The 20,098-nt window shown below is 38.2% G+C and overlaps 1 protein-coding gene across 1 annotated transcript; it reads right to left on the reverse strand.

Moving 5' to 3' along the window:
• Positions 1–7,985: 7,985 nt before the first annotated feature.
• Positions 7,986–14,818, reverse strand: LOC149610540 (uncharacterized). The gene is made up of 5 exons (XM_089859545.1): positions 14,755–14,818; positions 13,622–13,704; positions 13,116–13,285; positions 12,698–12,795; positions 7,986–12,640 (listed from the first exon to the last, which is right to left on the reverse strand). Exons 1-5 carry the CDS (start codon positions 14,816–14,818, stop codon positions 8,379–8,381), a joined length of 4,677 nt encoding a protein of 1,558 aa, XP_089715671.1. The 3' UTR covers positions 7,986–8,378.
• Positions 14,819–20,098: the final 5,280 nt, after the last annotated feature.

Consider the following 20,098-nt stretch of genomic DNA (forward strand, 5'->3'; position numbering starts at 1 on the left):
TTCAAACTAAACTTAATCGAGATAAGCCTTTAAAATAAACTTAATCGAGATAAGCCTTTAAACTAAACTTAATCGAGATAAGCCTTCAAAATAAACTTAATCGAGATATGCCTTTAAACTTAACTTAATCGCGATAAGCCTTTAAACTAAACTTAATCGAGATAAGCCTTTAAACTAAACTTAGTCGAGATAAGCCTTTAAACTAAACTGAATCGAGATAAGCCTTTAAACTAAACTTAATCGAGATAAGCCTTTAAACTAAACTTAATCGAGATAAGCCTTTAAACTAAACTTAATCGAGATAAGCCTTTAAACTAAACTTAATCGAGATAAGCCTTTAAAACAAACTTAATCGAGATAAACCTTTGAACTAAACTTAATCGAGATAAACCTTTGAACTAAACTTAATCGAGATAAACCTTTGAACTAAACTTAATCGAGATAAACCTTTGAACTAAACTTAATCGAGATAAACCTTTGAACTAAACTTAATCGAGATAAACCTTGGAACTAAACTTAATCGAGATAAGCCTTTGAACTAAACTTAATCGAGATAAGCCTTTAAACTAAACTTAATCGAGATAAGCCTTTAAACTAAACTTAATCGAGATAAGCCTTTAAACTAAACTTAATCGAGATAAGCCTTTAAAATAAACTTAATCGAGATAAACCTTTGAACTAAACTTAATCGAGATAAACCTTTGAACTAAACTTAATCGAGATAAACCTTTGAACTAAACTTAATCGAGATAAACCTTTGAACTAAACTTAATCGAGATAAACCTTTGAACTAAACTTAATCGAGATAAACCTTTGAACTAAACTTAATCGAGATAAACCTTTGAACTAAACTTAATCGAGATAAACCTTTGAACTAAACTTAATCGAGATAAACCTTGGAACTAAACTTAATCGAGATAAGCCTTTAAACTAAACGTAATCGAGATAAGCCTTTAAACTAAACTTAATCGAGATAAACCTTTGAACTAAACTTAATCGAGATAAACCTTTGAACTAAACTTAATCGAGATAAACCTTTGAACTAAACTTAATCGAGATAAACCTTGGAACTAAACTTAATCGAGATAAGCCTTTGAACTAAACTTAATCGAGATAAGCCTTTAAACTAAACTTAATCGAGATAAGCCTTTAAACTAAACTTAATCGAGATAAACCTTTGAACTAAACTTAATCGAGATAAACCTTTGAACTAAACTTAATCGAGATAAACCTTTGAACTAAACTTAATCGAGATAAACCTTTGAACTAAACTTAATCGAGATAAACCTTTGAACTAAACTTAATCGAGATAAACCTTGGAACTAAACTTAATCGAGATAAACCTTGGAACTAAACTTAATCGAGATAAGCCTTTAAACTAAACTTAATCGAGATAAGCCTTTAAACTAAACTTAATCGAGATAAGCCTTTAAACTAAACTTAAAAGAGATAAGCCTTTAAACTAAACTTAATCGAGATAAGCCTTTAAAATAAACTTAATCGAGATAAGCCTTTAAACTAAACTTAATCGAGATAAGCCTTTAAACTAAACTTAATCGAGATAAGCCTTTAAACTAAACTTAATCGAGATAAGCCTTTAAACTAAACTTAATCGAGATAAGCCTTTAAAATAAATTTAATCGAGATAAGCCTTTAAACTAAACTTAATCGAGATAAGCCTTTAAACTAAACTTAATCGAGATAAGCCTTTAAACTAAACTTAATCGAGATAAGCCTTTAAACTAAACTTAATCGAGATAAGCCTTTAAAATAAACTTAATCGAGATAAGCCTTTAAAATAAACTTAATCGAGATAAGCCTTTAAACCAAACTTAATCGAGATAAGCCTTTAAACCAAACTTAATCGAGATAAGCCTTTAAACCAAACTTAATCGAGATAAGCCTTTAAACCAAACTTAATCGAGATAAGCCTTTAAACTAAACTTAATCGAGATAAACCTTTAAACGTAAGTAAAATTAAGGTGAAATTAACTCAAAAGTCAAAACACGATTTATTTGTTAAATTCATGGACACCTTATTTAATTAAAATTAAAACTACCCTTATCTTTCACCCAGTATCAATTGTCCTATTTAATCTTTACAATTAAATGAGCACTTAAGTCCATATTTAACCGCATTTCAAGTCCATATTTAACCGCATTTCAAGTCCATATTTAGACCCATTTCAAGTCCATATTTAGACCCATTTCAAGTCCATATTTAGACCCATTTCAAGTCCATATTTAGACCCATTTCAAGTCCATATTTAGACCCATTACAAGTTCATATTTAGACCCATTACAAGTTCATATTTAGACCCATTACAAGTTCATATTTAGACCCATTACAAGTTCATATTTAGACCCATTACAAGTTCATATTTAGACCCATTACAAGTTCATATTTAGACCCATTACAAGTTCATATTTAGACCCATTTCAAGTTCATATTTAGACCCATTTCAAGTCCATATCTAGACCCATTTCAAGTCCATATTTAGACCCATTTCAAGTCCATATTTAGACCCATTTCAAGTCCATATTTAGACCCATTTCAAATCCGTATTTAGACCCATTTCAAGTCCGTATTTAGACCCATTTCAAGTCCGTATTTAGACCCATTTCAAGTCCATATTTAGACCCATTTCAAGTCCGTATTTAGACCCATTTCAAGTCCGTATTTACCCCCATTTCAAATTCGTATTTACCCCCATTTCAAGTTCGTATTTACCCCCATTTCAAGTCCGTATTTACCCCGATTTCATGTCCCAATTTAAAACCCCTATTAATCTCATATCAAACCCCTGTTCACCCCATTTCAGGACCATGCGCCTGATTTACAGGAATATTTTTAGTCTTTTTCAGTGGGACTTCACTTCCTTTCCTATTGTGTTTGTACACGTTGAAGGCTCTCTTATTATATCAATCCTGACTGAACACGATTTTAAGTAAAAATGTTAATGCCGTTAAAATTATCCAAATTAACTCTTTTGGGCAACAAGTAATGGAGTCAGATTGGTTTTAATAATGAGCATGTTTTAGTTTTTAAAACATAACTTAAAAACCTTTCTGAGGTCTGTATGCACTATTTTTTAAAAATACATGCTTATTGGCAAATATTTCATGGCATAAGAATTTTATTTTTATTTTACAAACCGAGATTAATATTAGGTCATTACTAATCAACTCGGGCCTTTTACAAAAAATCGTTTATTTTTCAAGGTCCCTCAACAAAAAACGTTGAAAATATTGCTTGTTTTATAGGTCGGGTTAGGTAAGGCATATGTTAGTTAGGTTACGTGTCATTGAGACACAAATTTCAAGCATTGTACCTCTTAATAGTAGACGTATTTATCCTATAAATGTTATAAATTGAATAAAAAAAGTTCAATAATAACAAACGTTTTATCGTTGACAGCGTTTAAAAATAAAAATATTTGCTTTTAATAATATGTGGTTTTTCATAGGCACTATATTACGTTAGAAAATTATTTTTGGGAACTCATTCTATGTTCAAACTTCGTTTAAGTTCGTTACAGTGTTACGTAATTTGACTTAAAAATTAAAATAAGAGAATCGCTTTATAACGGTGCATTTCTGCGATTTAAAAATATTTCATTCTTCTAAACTATAAATTTTGCTTAATGGTTTACAAAATAGATGGGATTATTGCTCATTTTACATAACCACTGAAGTTAATCAGATGTTAACGGGCGTAGATAGAATTTTAATTTAAGCCAAGATGTTTGTCCCATTAGACCAAATCCAAAACCGCCAAATTGCGGTAGTTTTCAGCCGAATTGGAATTCGGTCGTAAGGCAGGCAAGCGGTTAATTACCATAGTACAATTAACTTGAAATGGGTCAATAGGGCCTTAAAACGGGGTAAATAGGGTCTTTAAATGGGTAAACAGGGACTTGAAATGGTGTATTGACGGATTTGTTTTACACCATAAATGTGGTGCTAAATATGGAAAAAATAAATATTTAACAACTATTTCACTTCACTTGGTTTAGTAATGTGACAGAGGTAGCGTACGTTTTCCATACTTTTAACACCATTAAACTAAGTAATATTAGAAGTTCAACAGATTGCCTAATAAAGATGTTAAAAACCACTGTAAATGGTGCATAATGCCTAATACTTGCAAATAATATTAGCAAATGGCGTGAATTGATCATAAAAATGGGGTTAAAGTACACCCTAAATGATGTCTTTTTTGGAACCGGAAAAAACAGCATATATGGTGTTTGAATGCACCGTTATATTTTAGAGTGCAAATGTATGACGGTAAAGCAAACATGGTTATTCAAAATTTAATTACATTAAGACTGAAGTGACAGATATTATAAAAAACCGTCTTGGTTTGGACCAAGGCCGAAAAAACAAACGATATGTTTTAGGTTTATCAATTGACTGAAGTTTCAGATATTGAAATTTTTTTCTAGTTCTTTTTATCCACTCAATCCTTAATCAATATTTAATTCAATCAACTACTGATTTTACTCTTAATCGATCTAGTCCCTCTAAATTAATTGAAAAAATTACATATCTACGCTTTTTCAAGAACAACTACATTTTCCGAAAACATTTTATCATGGAATTAATTATATTGAAGGGATTTCATGTCGATGATAACTAACTTGTAAGCACCTTGACCAACATTGTTTTAATTGTTGCTGGCTTGACAAATTTTCAAGTTTGCACCAAAAGAAGTTTAAATCTGTTTTAAGTTGTTGATAAGACTGTCGTTTACAGTGAATGTCGTCCACTTAAGACAAAGCAACAAAGTTTATCCTGCGTGGTTAAGGGTAAAGATCACATAAACAGAAATACTTCTCAGAACCAATGACTTGTTGTATTCATTTCCCGCGGAGATAATATGGTTAAACACATCATTCATTACTAGTTATGCCAAAAAGGTCACATTTAACTCCGACACCCCCTCCCTTCCTCTATTTTCCCAATATATTGCATTTTATAATCACCAGTGGTTCCAGTGTATGGGTCATCTGAGCCGTCGCAACACACTCGGCCAATATTACCATATAGATCGAAACCTTTTCACATTAGTAAACGGTACATGACACTCCGGACTTTACCGCCAACCTTGTTAACCTAACACTATAAAACATTCGTGTACATGAATGGTTATGGTTATGGCTTGACACTCGCTAGCGCCCGAACGACCGAGCACTCAGTGTAATTGGTGTACATTTGTAAGTGAGTAGACCATTTTGAAAATTACATACAGAGAAACTAAAACACAGGTGTGATCCCGCCATTGGGGTGTTTTCTCTCTTTCATTTTCTCGCTCGTTTAGAAGCACCGCTATAGGCAGTGCTAGTTGACTAGCCTCCTGCCCGTAGTGAACTTTGGCATCGTCTGGCGATGACCCTTGGTGCGAGGGAGAATACACCCCAATGGTGGCCTCGCCCCTGTGTTTTCCGAAATGATCTTTACGCTTGCTAAAATGATTACGCGTAATACGTAACCGCTGTAAAGTAGGGGGTGACGTTTCAAATGAAGACTGAGTTATGACCAAGAAATTCCAGTGCAACTTTACCTTCATAGAGGCGACAATAGAAATGTAGCATTTCGATATACGAAATTAAATGTATATATTTGCGCAACACCCTGGTTTGGCATCTATGAAATATTTACATTTTCCATTCGAGTTATGCCAAAGTTCGCTTGCTCTTTTTAGACATCCAGTAGAACATTTCAAATATTCAATACTGATCCCTCAACACGTACTTCCTTCAAAATAATTAATTCCATGATAAAATGTTTTCGGAAAATGTAATTGTTCTTGAAAAAGCGTAGATATGTAATTTTTTCAATTAATTTAGAGGGACTAGATAGATTAAGAGTAAAATCAGTAGTTGATTGAATTAAATATTGATTAAGGATTGAGTGGATAAAAAGAACTAGAAAAAAATTTCAATATCTGAAACTTCAGTCAATTGATAAACCTAAAACATATCGTTTGTTTTTTCGGCCTTGGTCCAAACCAAGACGGTTTTTTATAATAGGCAATAATGATCTGAGACTCCGTCCATAGCCTTGGGCACTCCGCTCACTTACTATACAGGGTAGAAATCTTCGCGTAGGACCAGTCTAGATGCTTCTCTAGACACGCCATAGTGTTACGCAATGATTTAGTACCTAGTAGAGATTTATTATAAATAGTCGCCATGTTTCTTAACTTAAATGTTTTAATTTTTAAATGCGGTCGGTTCATAAATTAAATTGTCGTCTTTCTTTGTCGACATCGCGGTGACCAATGACTTTTCATTTGGTTTCTTCAATTGTTGAAGTGCCTATAAATGTGAAATTTAATAACGGTAAACTAGCGGTAAGTTATGAAGCTAAACTACGGACACATCCTAGCCTCTGTAAATGAAGTACAAATTTTCCCTGAAAAACACCAGGGTGCGAGGGGCTAGTCATTCGCCAAACTTTTGTACACCTGATTACTGATTTCTGAATTTTTATGTGAATTTCGATGATTACTGAACGAATTCCTTGATTTCTGTGATTACGATTATTTTAGGTGATTTCCATAATCTTTGCACTGATTTACCGTTATTGCCGCAAATTACTTGTGATTCCTGTTTGAATTCCAATGAATTCCGGTGATTATTGGTGAATGCCGTGATTACCACTGGATTCTCCGTGAATATCGATGAATGCAGTGATTATTTCTATTTCAACTGATTATGATTTTTATTTTGGATTTTCGAATTCCTCGATTGATTATGCGTGATTATTTCACGAAAGGTGTGATTACCGAGGTGATTACAAACGATTACTAGTAAATCATGTGATTATTTCTGATTTTGTCAAGATTTCATGTGATTATCAGTGATTATCGGAGATTTCTGATTACCTTTGATTACCCACAAGAATGATTTTGATTACTGGTGATTTTTCAAGAAATCTAGAAAATCGATTTCTGTGGTTTTGTACACCTGATTATTCAAGTGACTAACCCGTCACCAGGGTGTTAGGAGAAATATCTAAATTGGTCAGTGATGAAGGTTTTCACCCTGTATAAAACTTTTTCTTGGACTAGCTATGTCTATATCGATTACCTAGCAATAGAAATAACATTACCCTTGCACCGCGTCTTTGTATTTGAATGTTATATAGCGGGGGACATTTTCTTAATCCATATTTTATACGCTTTTCTTTATATAGTAACTCTGTAGTTACGTAAAAAGCGACGCATGCGCTGTAGAAACTTCCTGGTGCCTCTATACTATTTGTGACGAATAATGGAATATTGACTTAGGATTATTGTGTTCATAAAACCTCTAATGCTATACGAAATCACAACAATAGAGAAAAATAATACCAGAAATATATTATAATACTTCTCTTCGAGAGAAGTGTACATGCACAAAGCGGCGTAATGGTAACATGATTCTTCCCAACATCCCTTAACATTTGGAGCAAGGTTACTAAACCGAATCACATACGCCGTAAATAGTTCCCTCGTTCATTACTCTGTTAGCGCTTAACTATTTGCTAAGGCCCATGCGCTTGTTGATTTTTGTCCCACGTCAAGACAATCAAGGATTGTGGGTTGATTGCTGAGGATTTAGTACCAAACAGTTACAGAATTCACCCTGCACGGTATGATGCCCATCTCAAGTTTGATGAGCGGGAGAGCAAACAAAAAGGTGCATGAGCCTGGGAAGAATCACGTTACATAACTAAAGTATTAGAAGGATACAGAGTGTCATCCTTCTTCTATTATCCCCATCTTGTTGTCTTAAGATGGGACATTGATGGTTTTGTGGACAACAAAGACTTTAGATATGGTAATTAAAACAAAATAAGGACTTTGGTGGACTGGTAACTTTGACGTCATATCTAACGTCTTTGGATTCACATGCCGTCCGGATGTTCCGACTTAACCCTATATACCAAGCAGACTGTTATGTTGTGTCAGCTAGTTAAATGATTAGGCTGTCGACCGTGATATTTAAATAGACTTTATTAAGCGAGAAGCTGAGCGAGACTGACTCTTATCTTTATGATAAGGTCTACACAATAACTATGTTGCGGCTAGCGCCCTCTATTCTTATGACGTCAATCGCCAGTGCGTTCCAGTGCTATCCAATATGTAACATGTTTATTATTATAATTTTTTTTTTTTTTTTTTTTTTTTTTTTTTAATTGTAATGATAACTAAAATTTCCAGTTAAACAAAATTTCCGCTTCAGCAAACAAAATTCAAAAATTCCATTTAAACACAAACCGAATAAAACATATACAACATTTCAATTCAAGAACAAAAATCAATTATTTTTAAGATCACGTAACCAACTATGTTAAAGTTCCATTTAAACAGCTACATTTTAAGTTTCTCATTCTTGGTATCGCCTTGGTGGTATTACTGTGCGGCCGCTTCTCGTAGTTCGATCTGATTGCACGAGTACTTGAGATTGCGTTTGAGATGATTCAGGTCGAGGTGTGTTTCTTTGGTTGTTTGACGATGGTGTTGTTGTTGTGGTCATTATGTTTCTTTGGGTGTTTGATGGTGGTCTTGCCATTGTCGTCAATGGTGGTTTTGCTATTGTCGTCGATGGTGGTCTTGCTATTGTCGTCGATGGTGGTCTTGCTATTGTCGTTCCTCGCCTACCGTTTTGGTCTGGGCCTATACGCCAGGAAACTTGACATCGACTGTTCCATGTGTCGGTAACCGGCCTCGATGGTTGCTGCCTAATGACCGTTGGTGAGGCTGTCCTTATAATACTCCTATTGGCGCTAGGTTCTTTTTGAGAGCTTTGGTAAGATGATTTTAGGTGGATTCTGTTTCTCCTGTACTGCGCTCCGCTAGGTGTCGTAATGATGTACGAATCCGGTTCTTCTGCTTTGTCGGTAATTTGTGCTTCTTGCCAATCTCGAAGGCCAACGTGATATCTGACTTTATCCCCCAAGTTGAAGTCAGCTGCGGTACTGCTGACTTGTGGTTTTCCTTTTATCATTCTAGTTCTCCGCTCGTTTAGTGCCCTCCATGTTCGCGATATCGGGAAGTGAGGTTTTAACGTGGCTGTTGATGTAGTTTCTGGCGTCCGAATAAGTCTTCCCATTAGCATTTCTGATGGCGCTGAAAGACCTTGAAGGGGTGTGGCTCGGTATTGTAGTAGAACGTAGTGGGGGTCGACTCCAGACTGAGCTCCTTTGCTGAGAAGGTTTTTTATAGTTTGTATATGCCTCTCTGCCATTCCATTACTTTGAGGAAATCTGGGACTTGACGTGCTGTGTTCAACACCCCATTGCAGCAGAAAGTGGGCAAATTCGGAGGAATTAAAAGGAGGACCATTGTCTGTAACGATTCTTTGTGGTGTTCCATACCGCGCAAAGTGAGGTTTTAGAGCTTTTATCACGGTTTTGGCGTTCGTAGACGCAAGTTCATCAACTTCAACAAATTTCGAGTGATAATCAACGCAAATCAGAGCCGGCTTCCCTTCAGTGTGAAACAGGTCCATTCCGATAGTTTCCCAAGGTAGCATCGGAATTTCGTGTGGTTTGGTAACGACATGTGTATTTGCCCTGCGTGTTCCGGAACAGATATGACATTTTTGAACAGCTGCGGATATCTGTGCTGTCATTCCTGGCCAGTATACGTGCGTCCTTGCTTTCCGAAGACAGGAGTTAATTCCTTGATGCGCACCGTGTATTTGATCAGTTATCATTTGACGCCGCGTTACGGGGATGATCAAACGGTCCCCTCTGTATAATAGGCCTTGATCGCTGTGAATTTCATTTCTGATGGGCCAATAGGAGCTGAGGCTTGGGGCCACCATGGAAGCGATTTTTGGCCATCCATGTGAGGTGTAATGTAGGAGTTTTCGCAGTGCAGGGTCTTCACTTGTTGCGTGCTGAAAATCACGGAATTTGTCACGGGAGAGTACCGTCATTGAATATATAGCCGTGGAGGGACCTTCCAGGTCATCTGTGTTGACCGCTGCGATTTGGTCTGGTGAGCGAGAGAGAGCGTCGGCAATATACATTTGTGAGCCAGGGACGTATTTTAAAGTCAAGTCATAGCGAGCCAGTCGCAGAACCATCCGTTGCAGTCGAGGTGATAGGGCTTGAATAGGTTTTTTGACGATGGCAAGTAGAGGATTGTGATCTGTTTCCACCGTCACCTTGCTACCGACGATATAATAATTAAAATGTTCTACCGCATACACGATAGCTAGCATCTCTTTTTCAATCTGCGCATAGCGCCGTTGTGTCGATGTCAGAGAGGTAGAAGCGTACTCCACTGGCTGTTTGTCCTGAAGGAGAACTGCTCCAATGCCAAATTGACTGGCGTCCACGGAAATCACGTTTTCTTTATTGGGGTTATAAAAGGCCAATACCGGTGCCTTTGTAATATCGACCTTCAGGCGCTCAAACTGTCGTTGTATGTTGGCGTCCCATAGAAATTCGGAAGTGGTCTTCAATAGTTGCCGAAATGGTGCAGTTTTCTCGGAGTGTCGGTCAATAAATTTGCTGAGGTAGTTAATTATTCCCAGAAAACGTTGTAACTCTTTCTTGTTGGTAGGCGGCGTGAGTGACTGAATCGCAGTTATCCTCCTAGGATCAACTTGAACTCCATGTTGAGAGAGAATGTGACCCAAGTAGGAGATCACCGGTACTGCTAGTTGTAACTTTTTCGCGCTGAATGTTACTCCATTGTCACGTGCTCTTGTCAGGACAGCTCTTAAGATGTCATTGTGATGGGCTTGTCCCGTGCCGGCCAAAAGAAAATCATCCGTTGAAATATAAACGCCAGGGATATCTCCAAATATCTCATGCATAACTCTCTGACAGATTTCGGAAGCACTTGATATTCCGAAGGGTAAACGGAGAAATCGGAATCTTCCGTACGGTGTTGCAAACGTACATAAGTACGAGCTTTGTTCGGTGAGTTTGATCTGCCAGAAGGCCGCCGTTACGTCCAGGACAGAGAATAGCTTACAACCCTGTAGGTTGCTAAATATTTCTTGCGAAGTCGGAAGTTTGTAATGCTGGCGTTTAATAGATGTATTCAAGTTCCTGGGGTCCAGACAAATCCTTATTTCCGTTGCGTTTGTCGGCATTTGATGAGATGTTAGCGTCGATTGTGATTTTTGAGTTTTTGGAACGATAACGATCGGGTGGACCCAGTCCGTGGGTTCCGTAACCGGTACGATGACTCCGAGCTCCACCATCTTCTCCAGCTCTTTCTTGAGGGGTTCACGAAAAGCATGCGGTATGGTTCTTGGTGGTACGATGACGGGTTTGACGTCATCCTTCAGCGTAATGGTGTGTAAACCGGGCAGACAACCCATGGGTCCGAAGACGTCCTTAAATTCAGCTATTATTTTTGAGGGATCATCGCTTGACTTGGTCGAGTTAATCATGTCGGCCTGATAACAACTGGGCCTAGGCGACGGTGAGGCGAGATTTCCGTCCAGCCGTTGAATAAGGCCTAACTGTGAGGAGGCGTCAGCACCCAAGATAGGTATCGTGTTCTTGGCGGTAATGTAGAATTGACAAGGTCGGGAGGCGTTCAGAGACGACGTGATCATGTTGATGCAGCCTAACATCGGAACTTGATGTCCGGTATATGACATGATCCGGCGACAAGTTGGCTGAATCGTGGGAGGATCCCCCAATTGTTGATAGAGGTGGTACGGAAGCACGTTGACGTGGGACCCCGTGTCAATTTTGAATTGGACTGGATAATGGCCAATGTATATTGTGGAAATCCAGGTATTGGTGTTTGGCAACGTTGAAATTTCATCTATGGTTAGAATTTGAACGTAAAGTGGGTCGTTGTCCGAGTGATCTGGATAGTCTGTAGTTGGTTGGTACCAGCTGCATTCTGGCGTTAAAAGCTGCTCTTCTGCTGTGTCCGGATCGCCCCTTGTATCAGGATCGTAACCATCCGTGTGCCACGGAGCCGAGTCAGTTAGCGTAAAAACGTTAGTACATACTCTGGCCCAGTGATTAGAGCCGCCACACTTGGCGCATTGCGATCCATTCGCAGGACATGGGCGAGAGGCATGTTGGAGACCACATCGTTGGCAAGACACATTGGAATAGGCTCCGCGATAAGTCTGGCGGGGTCGAGAGTGAGTGGACACGGAGCGAGGTCTACGCTGAAATGATGTGTGCGCTCTACTAGGGCCCGGCGAAAGAGATTGATTGCGAGCCATATGAGTATATTGCCGTCGGTTGTGGAAGGGCGGACGTGAGCGGCTACTAATTGCGTCCAAGGTCGCTGTAGGTGGAGCATGAGCAGTATGATGAGAAGTAGCTTTCATGACCGAAGAGAAAGCATTCGCGCTAGCTACCGCACGACATTCAGAAATGGCTTGCGTTAAGGTGATATTGGGAATAGTCAATAATTTTGTTTGCATCTCATTACTATGGAGCCCTTCAATTATTTGAGAGCAAATTAAGGAATCACGAACCGCGTCCAAATCGCAATGGTTTATCTTTGTTTTGAGTTCCGTCACGAACGAGTCGAATGGTTGTGTCGGGCCTTGGCGCGTCGAAAAAAACAGATGGCGCGATAGAGTCACATTTTTGTACGGCGCAAAATAAGCGGAATAGGCATCATATATTTGAGCTAATGTTCGCGGGAGGGCTGCGCCGTTATTGTCAGTTAATGCAGGGATATCTAATATTTTGTATAACTTCCTACCTTCTGTGCCGATGATATGTAAAAAAGTATTAATTTGGGTGTCCACATTTTTCTTACTGAGTTCTGTAGCCTTGGCGAATATCTCGAACTCACGTACCCTTTTTGAAAGGGTCTTTTATCTTTAACAACTCTTAATCGGTTTAGGTAAACATTTTCTTCAAAAACAAGGCAAATCCACTTCATAAGTAAAATAACGATCTCTATGTTCTCTGGAGTTATTTTACTAAGCTCTGTGGTCGACCTTATGACATTGATGGGTATGTGGACAACAAAGACTTTAGATATGGTAATTAAAACAAAATAAAGACTTTGGTGGACTGGTAACTTTGACGTCATATCTAACGTCTTTGGATTCACATGCCGTCCGGATGTTCCGACTTAACCCTATATACCAAGCAGACGATTCTGTGGCACGTACCCTTTTTGGAAGGGTCTTTTATCTTTAACAACTCTTAATCGGTTTAGGTAAACATTTTCTTCAAAAACAAGGCAAATCCACTTCATAAGTAAAATAACGATCTCTATGTTCTCTGGAGTTATTTTACTAAGCTCTGTGGTCGACCTTATGACAATAGGTAGGGCTAAACTCTTGAAAAATTAAAGTGAATTTATTAAAAGTACGTAAGATCAGGGATAAGGGAGTCAGATGGATTGGAAATGATGATGGGCGACCTGCGGCACCATATCTCTCCCAGTGTACCTCGCGCACGCCCCTACCCTTCCGTAGGCGATTGCTAAGTGCTGCCGCGTAGCGCCATTTTATTTGAATGAGAACTAGCTTCTATTTTTGAGATAGAGGGAGCGTCCTTTACAATTTCGTCCGGCACGACCCTACCTAACCGCTGGGGATGATGGGAGGACTATGGTGCCGTAGGTGGGGGTACAAAGGCAACGCTTAAGGTATGGGGGTTTCCACTCCATTACTCTCTCCTTCAAGGTAAGATAACGTCGCCGAACTTGTCTCTCTAAAGTAGCTGTGTCTTTTTCTTTACTCTTTTTTGCTGTCCCTTTTGGGTTATCAACCCCGGGTCCTCCCCGTCTTAGTGGTGCCCTTAGTACACTCTTCCTTAAAGTGAGAAGTTTCTTCTCTTTCACAGTAGGTATGAACCACCCACGAAGACCTCTGGGTAAAAGTGGGTAAGATAACCCTTTAAGGCTATACTCTACTCCAGCACGCTCTAGCTTAACAATTTTTCTAACGGACAAGTTCGGCAACACACAATTTGAATACAAATTTACAAAAAAACTATTTCATAACAAACAAAATCAAATTAATTCCCACAATAAGTTGATAGGATATGTTCCATAAGTTTGTCTTTGTTTACTGAGAGCTTGTCATAATGTGACGTAGGTGCAGAAACGTCATAGATTCTCGTAAAGAGACGCCTGGTGAGGCATTGTCAAAGGGTTATTACAGACTAAATAGGAAGATGGACTGCAAAATTCACCGAGTGTATAGTCAATTCTCGCTTGTCGTTCTCGAAATTAGTAAGTCTCTAGCATTACGAAGTATAGGTATTTATGGAACATACCTTATAACTTATAGTTGTAAAAGAATGTAAGTCACCATAACTTTTCAAATGTTTGGCTCTTCGAAATATGGGCGTGTTATAATGATAAAGCTATGTTCAATTTTACTTCCATTGTCCCAAGAATGTTCGTACAATAACGTGCCATGTCGCTAGCCTTAATATAATTTATAGCAATTTTGATAAATGATTTTCTTCATCTCGAGGCCCTAGTTATGTTTCAAACTTTGTATAGAAATACAGGGTATTCTGCAAGAGTGGTGGAAATGTTGATTTATTGATCTTGTAAAATACGCGTAGTGTATAGAATTAAGTTTTTTTCCTAAAAATATACCATTAAGGTAAAAATAGCCTTAAAACTCTAAACCTTATCATTAAGTCTGTTTCCGGTAAAGATTTCAAACCAAAAGGTAGGCCTAAACCGTGAGAAATCCATAAGAAACTTTCCTAAGCTGACAATTTAAGGTAAAGTGTGAAGAAGGGACGACGAGGAATAATGGGAGCGGTACCTAAATTTTCTTCTCTTACCCTCTAAGTATTTAGAGGTAATTTGACGTTTCAACCCGTCTTGCCCACGACTGGCAGGAGCCATAAACTTAGATAAGATCGCTATCCCATGTCGTTTCCCTTCTTTTTGTCATGGGACCAGCCATGTCCTTTGTATAAAAATGAAATTTCAAGATCAGTGATTGGCTAAAGCCTTAACTCGGCTTCCGAATACAATAACTTCTCCTCTTTTTTGTAGCAAAGAAAATATTTGTATTCTATTCTTTTCTCCATTCCTCAAAGCTAGGCCTCCAAACCGAAAGGTTCGATACCTACCCTCGGATCGAATCCATAGAAATTTTTATAAGATATGTTCCATAAGTATAACACTTTCTATACTTCGTAATGCTAGAGACTTACTGAGAGCTAGTTTGAGAACGACGCGAGAATTGACTACACTCGGTTTTGAAGTCCATCTTCCTATTTAGTCTGTACTAAGACTTTGGCAGCGCCTCACCAGGCGTCGCTTTACGAGAATCTATGACGTTTCACCAACGTCACTTCACGACAAGCTCTCATTAACCAGTGACAAACTTATGGAACATATCTTATGATCTTACGGTACGCTCTTATTTAAAATCAGAAGTCATTGTCCTTCAACTTCATAGTTAATATTTATAAGGGGCCATCTGTAAAACACTCTAATCACAGCTTTATAAACAGTGGCCCTTATAGGACAAAATCTCGTAGAACAGTTTCGACATAGAACCCAATGTGTTTCGGTCTTACCACTCGTTTTTTTGAACACCCTGTAAATGAAATTAGTACAGCTAAAGTGGTTATGAGATAGTTAAAAAAATCTTAGCTGACGTGTGAACGTGAATCAGGAATTTATATACGAAAAATAATACAATTGGGGCGATTTAATTAATTTATGAAGTACTAATTTATTTTGAAAATAATTTTAAATTTTATTTGTTTCAATTCAAGTTTAAGGAAGACTTTTGAATTAAATTTTTTGAAATTTAAGCGTTTTAAAGTAAATTAAATTTATTTAAACGCCTTAAAATTTAAAAATTATTATAATACTCTTTTTAAAAACTAAATTAAAACAATTAAAAATATAAACATGTACCTATAGGAAAAGTCAGCCTCTAAAAAGGGCGGGCCGATAGCACATCACATGGCTACTCTAATGAAAGTGCGCCATGTAAACCCCGTTTTAGATTAATGAACCAAAGGTCATTCTTCTCTTTAGAAAGCTTAATTTAATTTAGCCACAATTTAATTAAAGACAAAGGGACTAACTTCCTTAATTCTATATACTCGCTATACGGTAAAGATAAATTACATACGTAAGGTCAATTAGCATTTTTAGTTCGAAACTAGGCCTAGTGCAGTATGAATGAGGGAGTAGTACCGGAAAGAAGGTTAAAATCCGAAAAGATCATCCGTCTTCTTGGGCCTTTTTTTTCATCTTCTTTTTCTTCTCTTGGAATTGAGAAGTCAGAAGAAAAAAAAGGCCACGCCTCTTTTCTTCCACTTTTCCGGAAGATGGTTTGTATTTTTTTTTCTTTTGGGTTTCTTACGTTCTCATTCATTGTTAAAGTTTCTGGTCGACCTTAATTCGTTTATAAACTATACCAAAAGTTTATAATGTATGTTTCATAAGTATATTGCTTCGTAATGCTGGAGACAGCTCGAGCTAGTTCGAGAACGACAAGCGAGAATTGACTATGCTCGGTTTTGCAGTCCATATAGACCAATTCGAATATTACATGCAGAGAAACAAACTTCCAGGGGCAAGCCGCCATTCTGAATAATTTCTCTCCCGCCACGAAACACCACTAGAGGGCAGCCCAAGCTCACTGCGTGTTAGAGGCTAGCAAGCCCGGTCATGCCTCTAGCGATGTCTCCTGGCGTGAGGGAAATTATTCAGAATGGCGGCTTGCCCCTGGAAGTTTTTTTCTCTGCATGTAATATTCGAATTGGTCTATTCCTATTTGGTCTGTGCTAAGCCTTTGACAGCGCCTCACCAGACGTCGCTTTACCTCGAATCTCTGACCTACGTCACTTCATGAAAAGCTCCAGTTTGTTACCAGTAACAAACTTATGAAACATATCTTATGAACTAGTAAATAAACACAGACTAAAGGATATAATTATTCGTTGCAAGCTGATATGGAAAGTAGTGAAATAAGTTTGCGTTTAGTTTTAATTGTTGAACAGAACACATATTTAATGCAGGGAAAAAAGGGGTAAGATGGAGTGGCAATTATGATGAGTGATCTGCGGTAATGAAAGTCTCCCAGTTTACCTTGCGTTCGCCCCCTACCCTTCATAGGCGATTGTTAAGCGCTGCCGCGTAGCGACATTGTATTTTTTAGACAGAAGGGGCATAATTTGACGTTTCTGTACCGTGCGACTCTACGGAAACGCTGAGCATGCTGGGAGGACTTCGGTGCCATAGAATTGGGTATTGACTGCAACGTTATTGTGCAAGTTCATAAGATGTGTTCCATAAGTTTGTCACTGGTTACTGAAAGCTAGTCATGAAGTGACGAAGGTCATAGATTCTCGTAAAGCGACGCCTGGTGAGACGCTGTCAAAGGCTTAGTACAGACTAAATAGGAAGATGTTAGTCCTGCAAAACCGAGTTTATATAATCAATTCTCGCTTGTCGTTCTCGAACTAAGTCGAGCTGTTAAGCATGGATGAAGAATGCGCGTGAAAAACACTCGACGCTCAACAGGATGTGCAACTCCCTATACTAAAAAGTAGACAAGTCGATACTAGCGCCGCCTGGATATGAGCGCCGGAAACCCTCGTGGGAAAAATAAAAAATACTGGAGGTGAGAAAAAAACACGCGCTACCGTCAGGGTTGGAATTAAGGTGGATTTTCTTAGTGGTCCTCGGGACCAGTGACCCCCCATGTTGGAATTATTAAACTGGTCCTTGGGACCAGTGACCCTTGCATTAGTTAATTTTACCGGTCCCATTATAAAATTTCTAAATTGGTGAGAATAAGAAGCGCGTAAAGACACAAAAGTAAAGAAGCTAAAAGTTCTAATTGATTTTGAATTTTTCACTGTAGGAAAAAGAAGCGTATCAAAATCAAAAACAGTTAACTTTTATTTCTTATTCTACAGGGCCGGTAGGCCCTTGTAGATATGACATGACACCCTTCCGTAATGTTAAAGAAAAAGTCACACCTTTTAGGGTTAGCGTCCCATAGAAAAAGCATTAAAAAAATTTCGGTTTTTTAAGGCAATTGTGACAGGCCATATGGAAAAAAAAATTGCAATATCTGAAACTTCAGCCAATTGATAAACCTCACACATATCGTTTGTTTTTTCGGCCTTGGTCCAAACCAAGACGTTTTTTTATAATTATAATTTTGCGACTAGCTGCCACCTAAGACCATTAAACACCGTGTTTAATGGTCTTAGTTACCACTAAGTATCAATCAACATGTCTAATGATATTTGAAGTTCTTCATCCTTTTCTGAACTATCCTTATTGGGTTTTACATAATTTCGGTGGCTACATCAGTAAGCTAGAGTACGAGAGCTTCCTTAGGAATCAAAATCCTGTAATGTGACTAGTACCATACACTACTGCCCAACCTCATCCTCCTTGTCCAAAACATGCCTTTTAAAAAGTATTAAATTATACAGCCAGATTGTCTAGCCCATAATTAATTAGTTTTACTTCAAGAAACCAAGGAACGCTTTTGCTGTAACGTTTGAAGCTAGCGCACATATCAGAAGTATATAATACTTCTCTTCGAGAGAAGTGTACCACAAAGCGGGGTAAGTGTAACGACACTCTTCCCAACATCGGAACATTTAGAGCAACGTTACTAAAACGAATCACATACGCGATAAATAGTTCCCTCATCATTACTCTATTAGCGTTGAAATATTTGGCAAGACGCGCTTGTGCATTTTTGTCCCACGTCAAGACGAGGTTTGTGGGATGATTGCTGGGGATTTAGTGCCAGACAATTATAGAATTCACCTTACGGTGCGATGCCCATTTGTAGTTTGATGAGCGGGAAAGCAAACTAAAAGGGTGAGCCTCTGAAGAATGACGTTACATAACTAAAGCATGGATAAAGAATGCGCGTGCGGAAATTTTTTTTCACGCTATAGGATCGGCAACTCCCTATCTCGAACGACAGCTTATTCTGTATATACTCTGTTACAACATCTTCAGGATTTAAAATCGTTTAAAATATCCTGAAGTTTTTTGTCTCTTGTCAGCACGCGCAAGGCTAGATTACATAGAGACCTAGCTTTGCGCGTGCTGACAACCGATGTTGTAACAGAGTATATACAGAATAAGCTGTCGCTCGAGATAGGGAGTTGCCTATCCTGTAGCGAGAAAACAAATTTCCGCACGCGCATTCTTTATCCATGCTTTAGTTATGTAACGTCATTCTTCCCAGACTCACCCTTTTAGTTTGCTTTCCCGCTCATCAAACTACAAATGGGCATCGCACCGTAAGGTGAATTCTATAATTGTTTGGCACTAAATCCCCAGCAATCATCCTACAAACCTCGTCTTGACGTGGGACAAAAATGCACAAGCGCGTCTTGCCAAATAATTCAACGCTAATTCTAGGAGAGCGGTCGCTCTCTTAGATAAGACTTGATACTCCCTCTAATGCTAAAGGAGGGTTCTTTGATTGGCCGTAACATTTTTCGTATTGTGTTTGCCGCTTTGAAATTTTGCCAGTGAACTAAAATTTGGGCCCTACTTTTGTGGTTAAAATTTCAAAGAGATCCAACTAATAGTTAATTCTATAATGATAAAAGTTGCTAAGGGTGGTTTTAGAATCCATAAAATGAATCCGACATTTGGTGAAAGATACAATATTCTTCCATAGACATAACATGGGAATTTTATAAAAAAGAGCATTTTCTCAGAAGGCATATAAGGAAAACTATTCACTCGTTACGTTTGGGAACCATCTTAAATGAAAGATAATACTTCAATGTACCGACTTTTCAAGTTTCATAAAGATCAATTAAGTTTAAGTATTGATTTTTATCATTATTAACACATACTTTGACTTACGTTGTTTTGGGTATTGGAATTACGGCGTTTTACCACTGTTAGAGACACGCATTTTAGCCCTAATTTTTTATATTGGACTTACGGCGTTTTTGTCGTGATTCACGCTGTTAGAGGGATATTAAACAAGAAAAACATGGCGTTTGAGCTCTTGTAGGCGCTTTGCCCTGATGCTTGTAGGTGCTTGTGGGTACTTGTAGGTGCTTGTGGGTGTTTGTAGGTACTTGTGGGTGCTTGTAGGTACTTGTAGGTACTTGTGGGTACTTGTGGGTGCTTGTAGGTACTTCTGCTTACTTGTAGGTACTT

This window comes from Phalangium opilio, unplaced genomic scaffold, assembly GCF_054372755.1.
Source record: "Phalangium opilio isolate 3A_F unplaced genomic scaffold, DU_Popi_V2 ptg000329l_1, whole genome shotgun sequence".
In the NCBI taxonomy this organism is placed as follows: Eukaryota; Metazoa; Arthropoda; class Arachnida; order Opiliones; family Phalangiidae; genus Phalangium; species Phalangium opilio.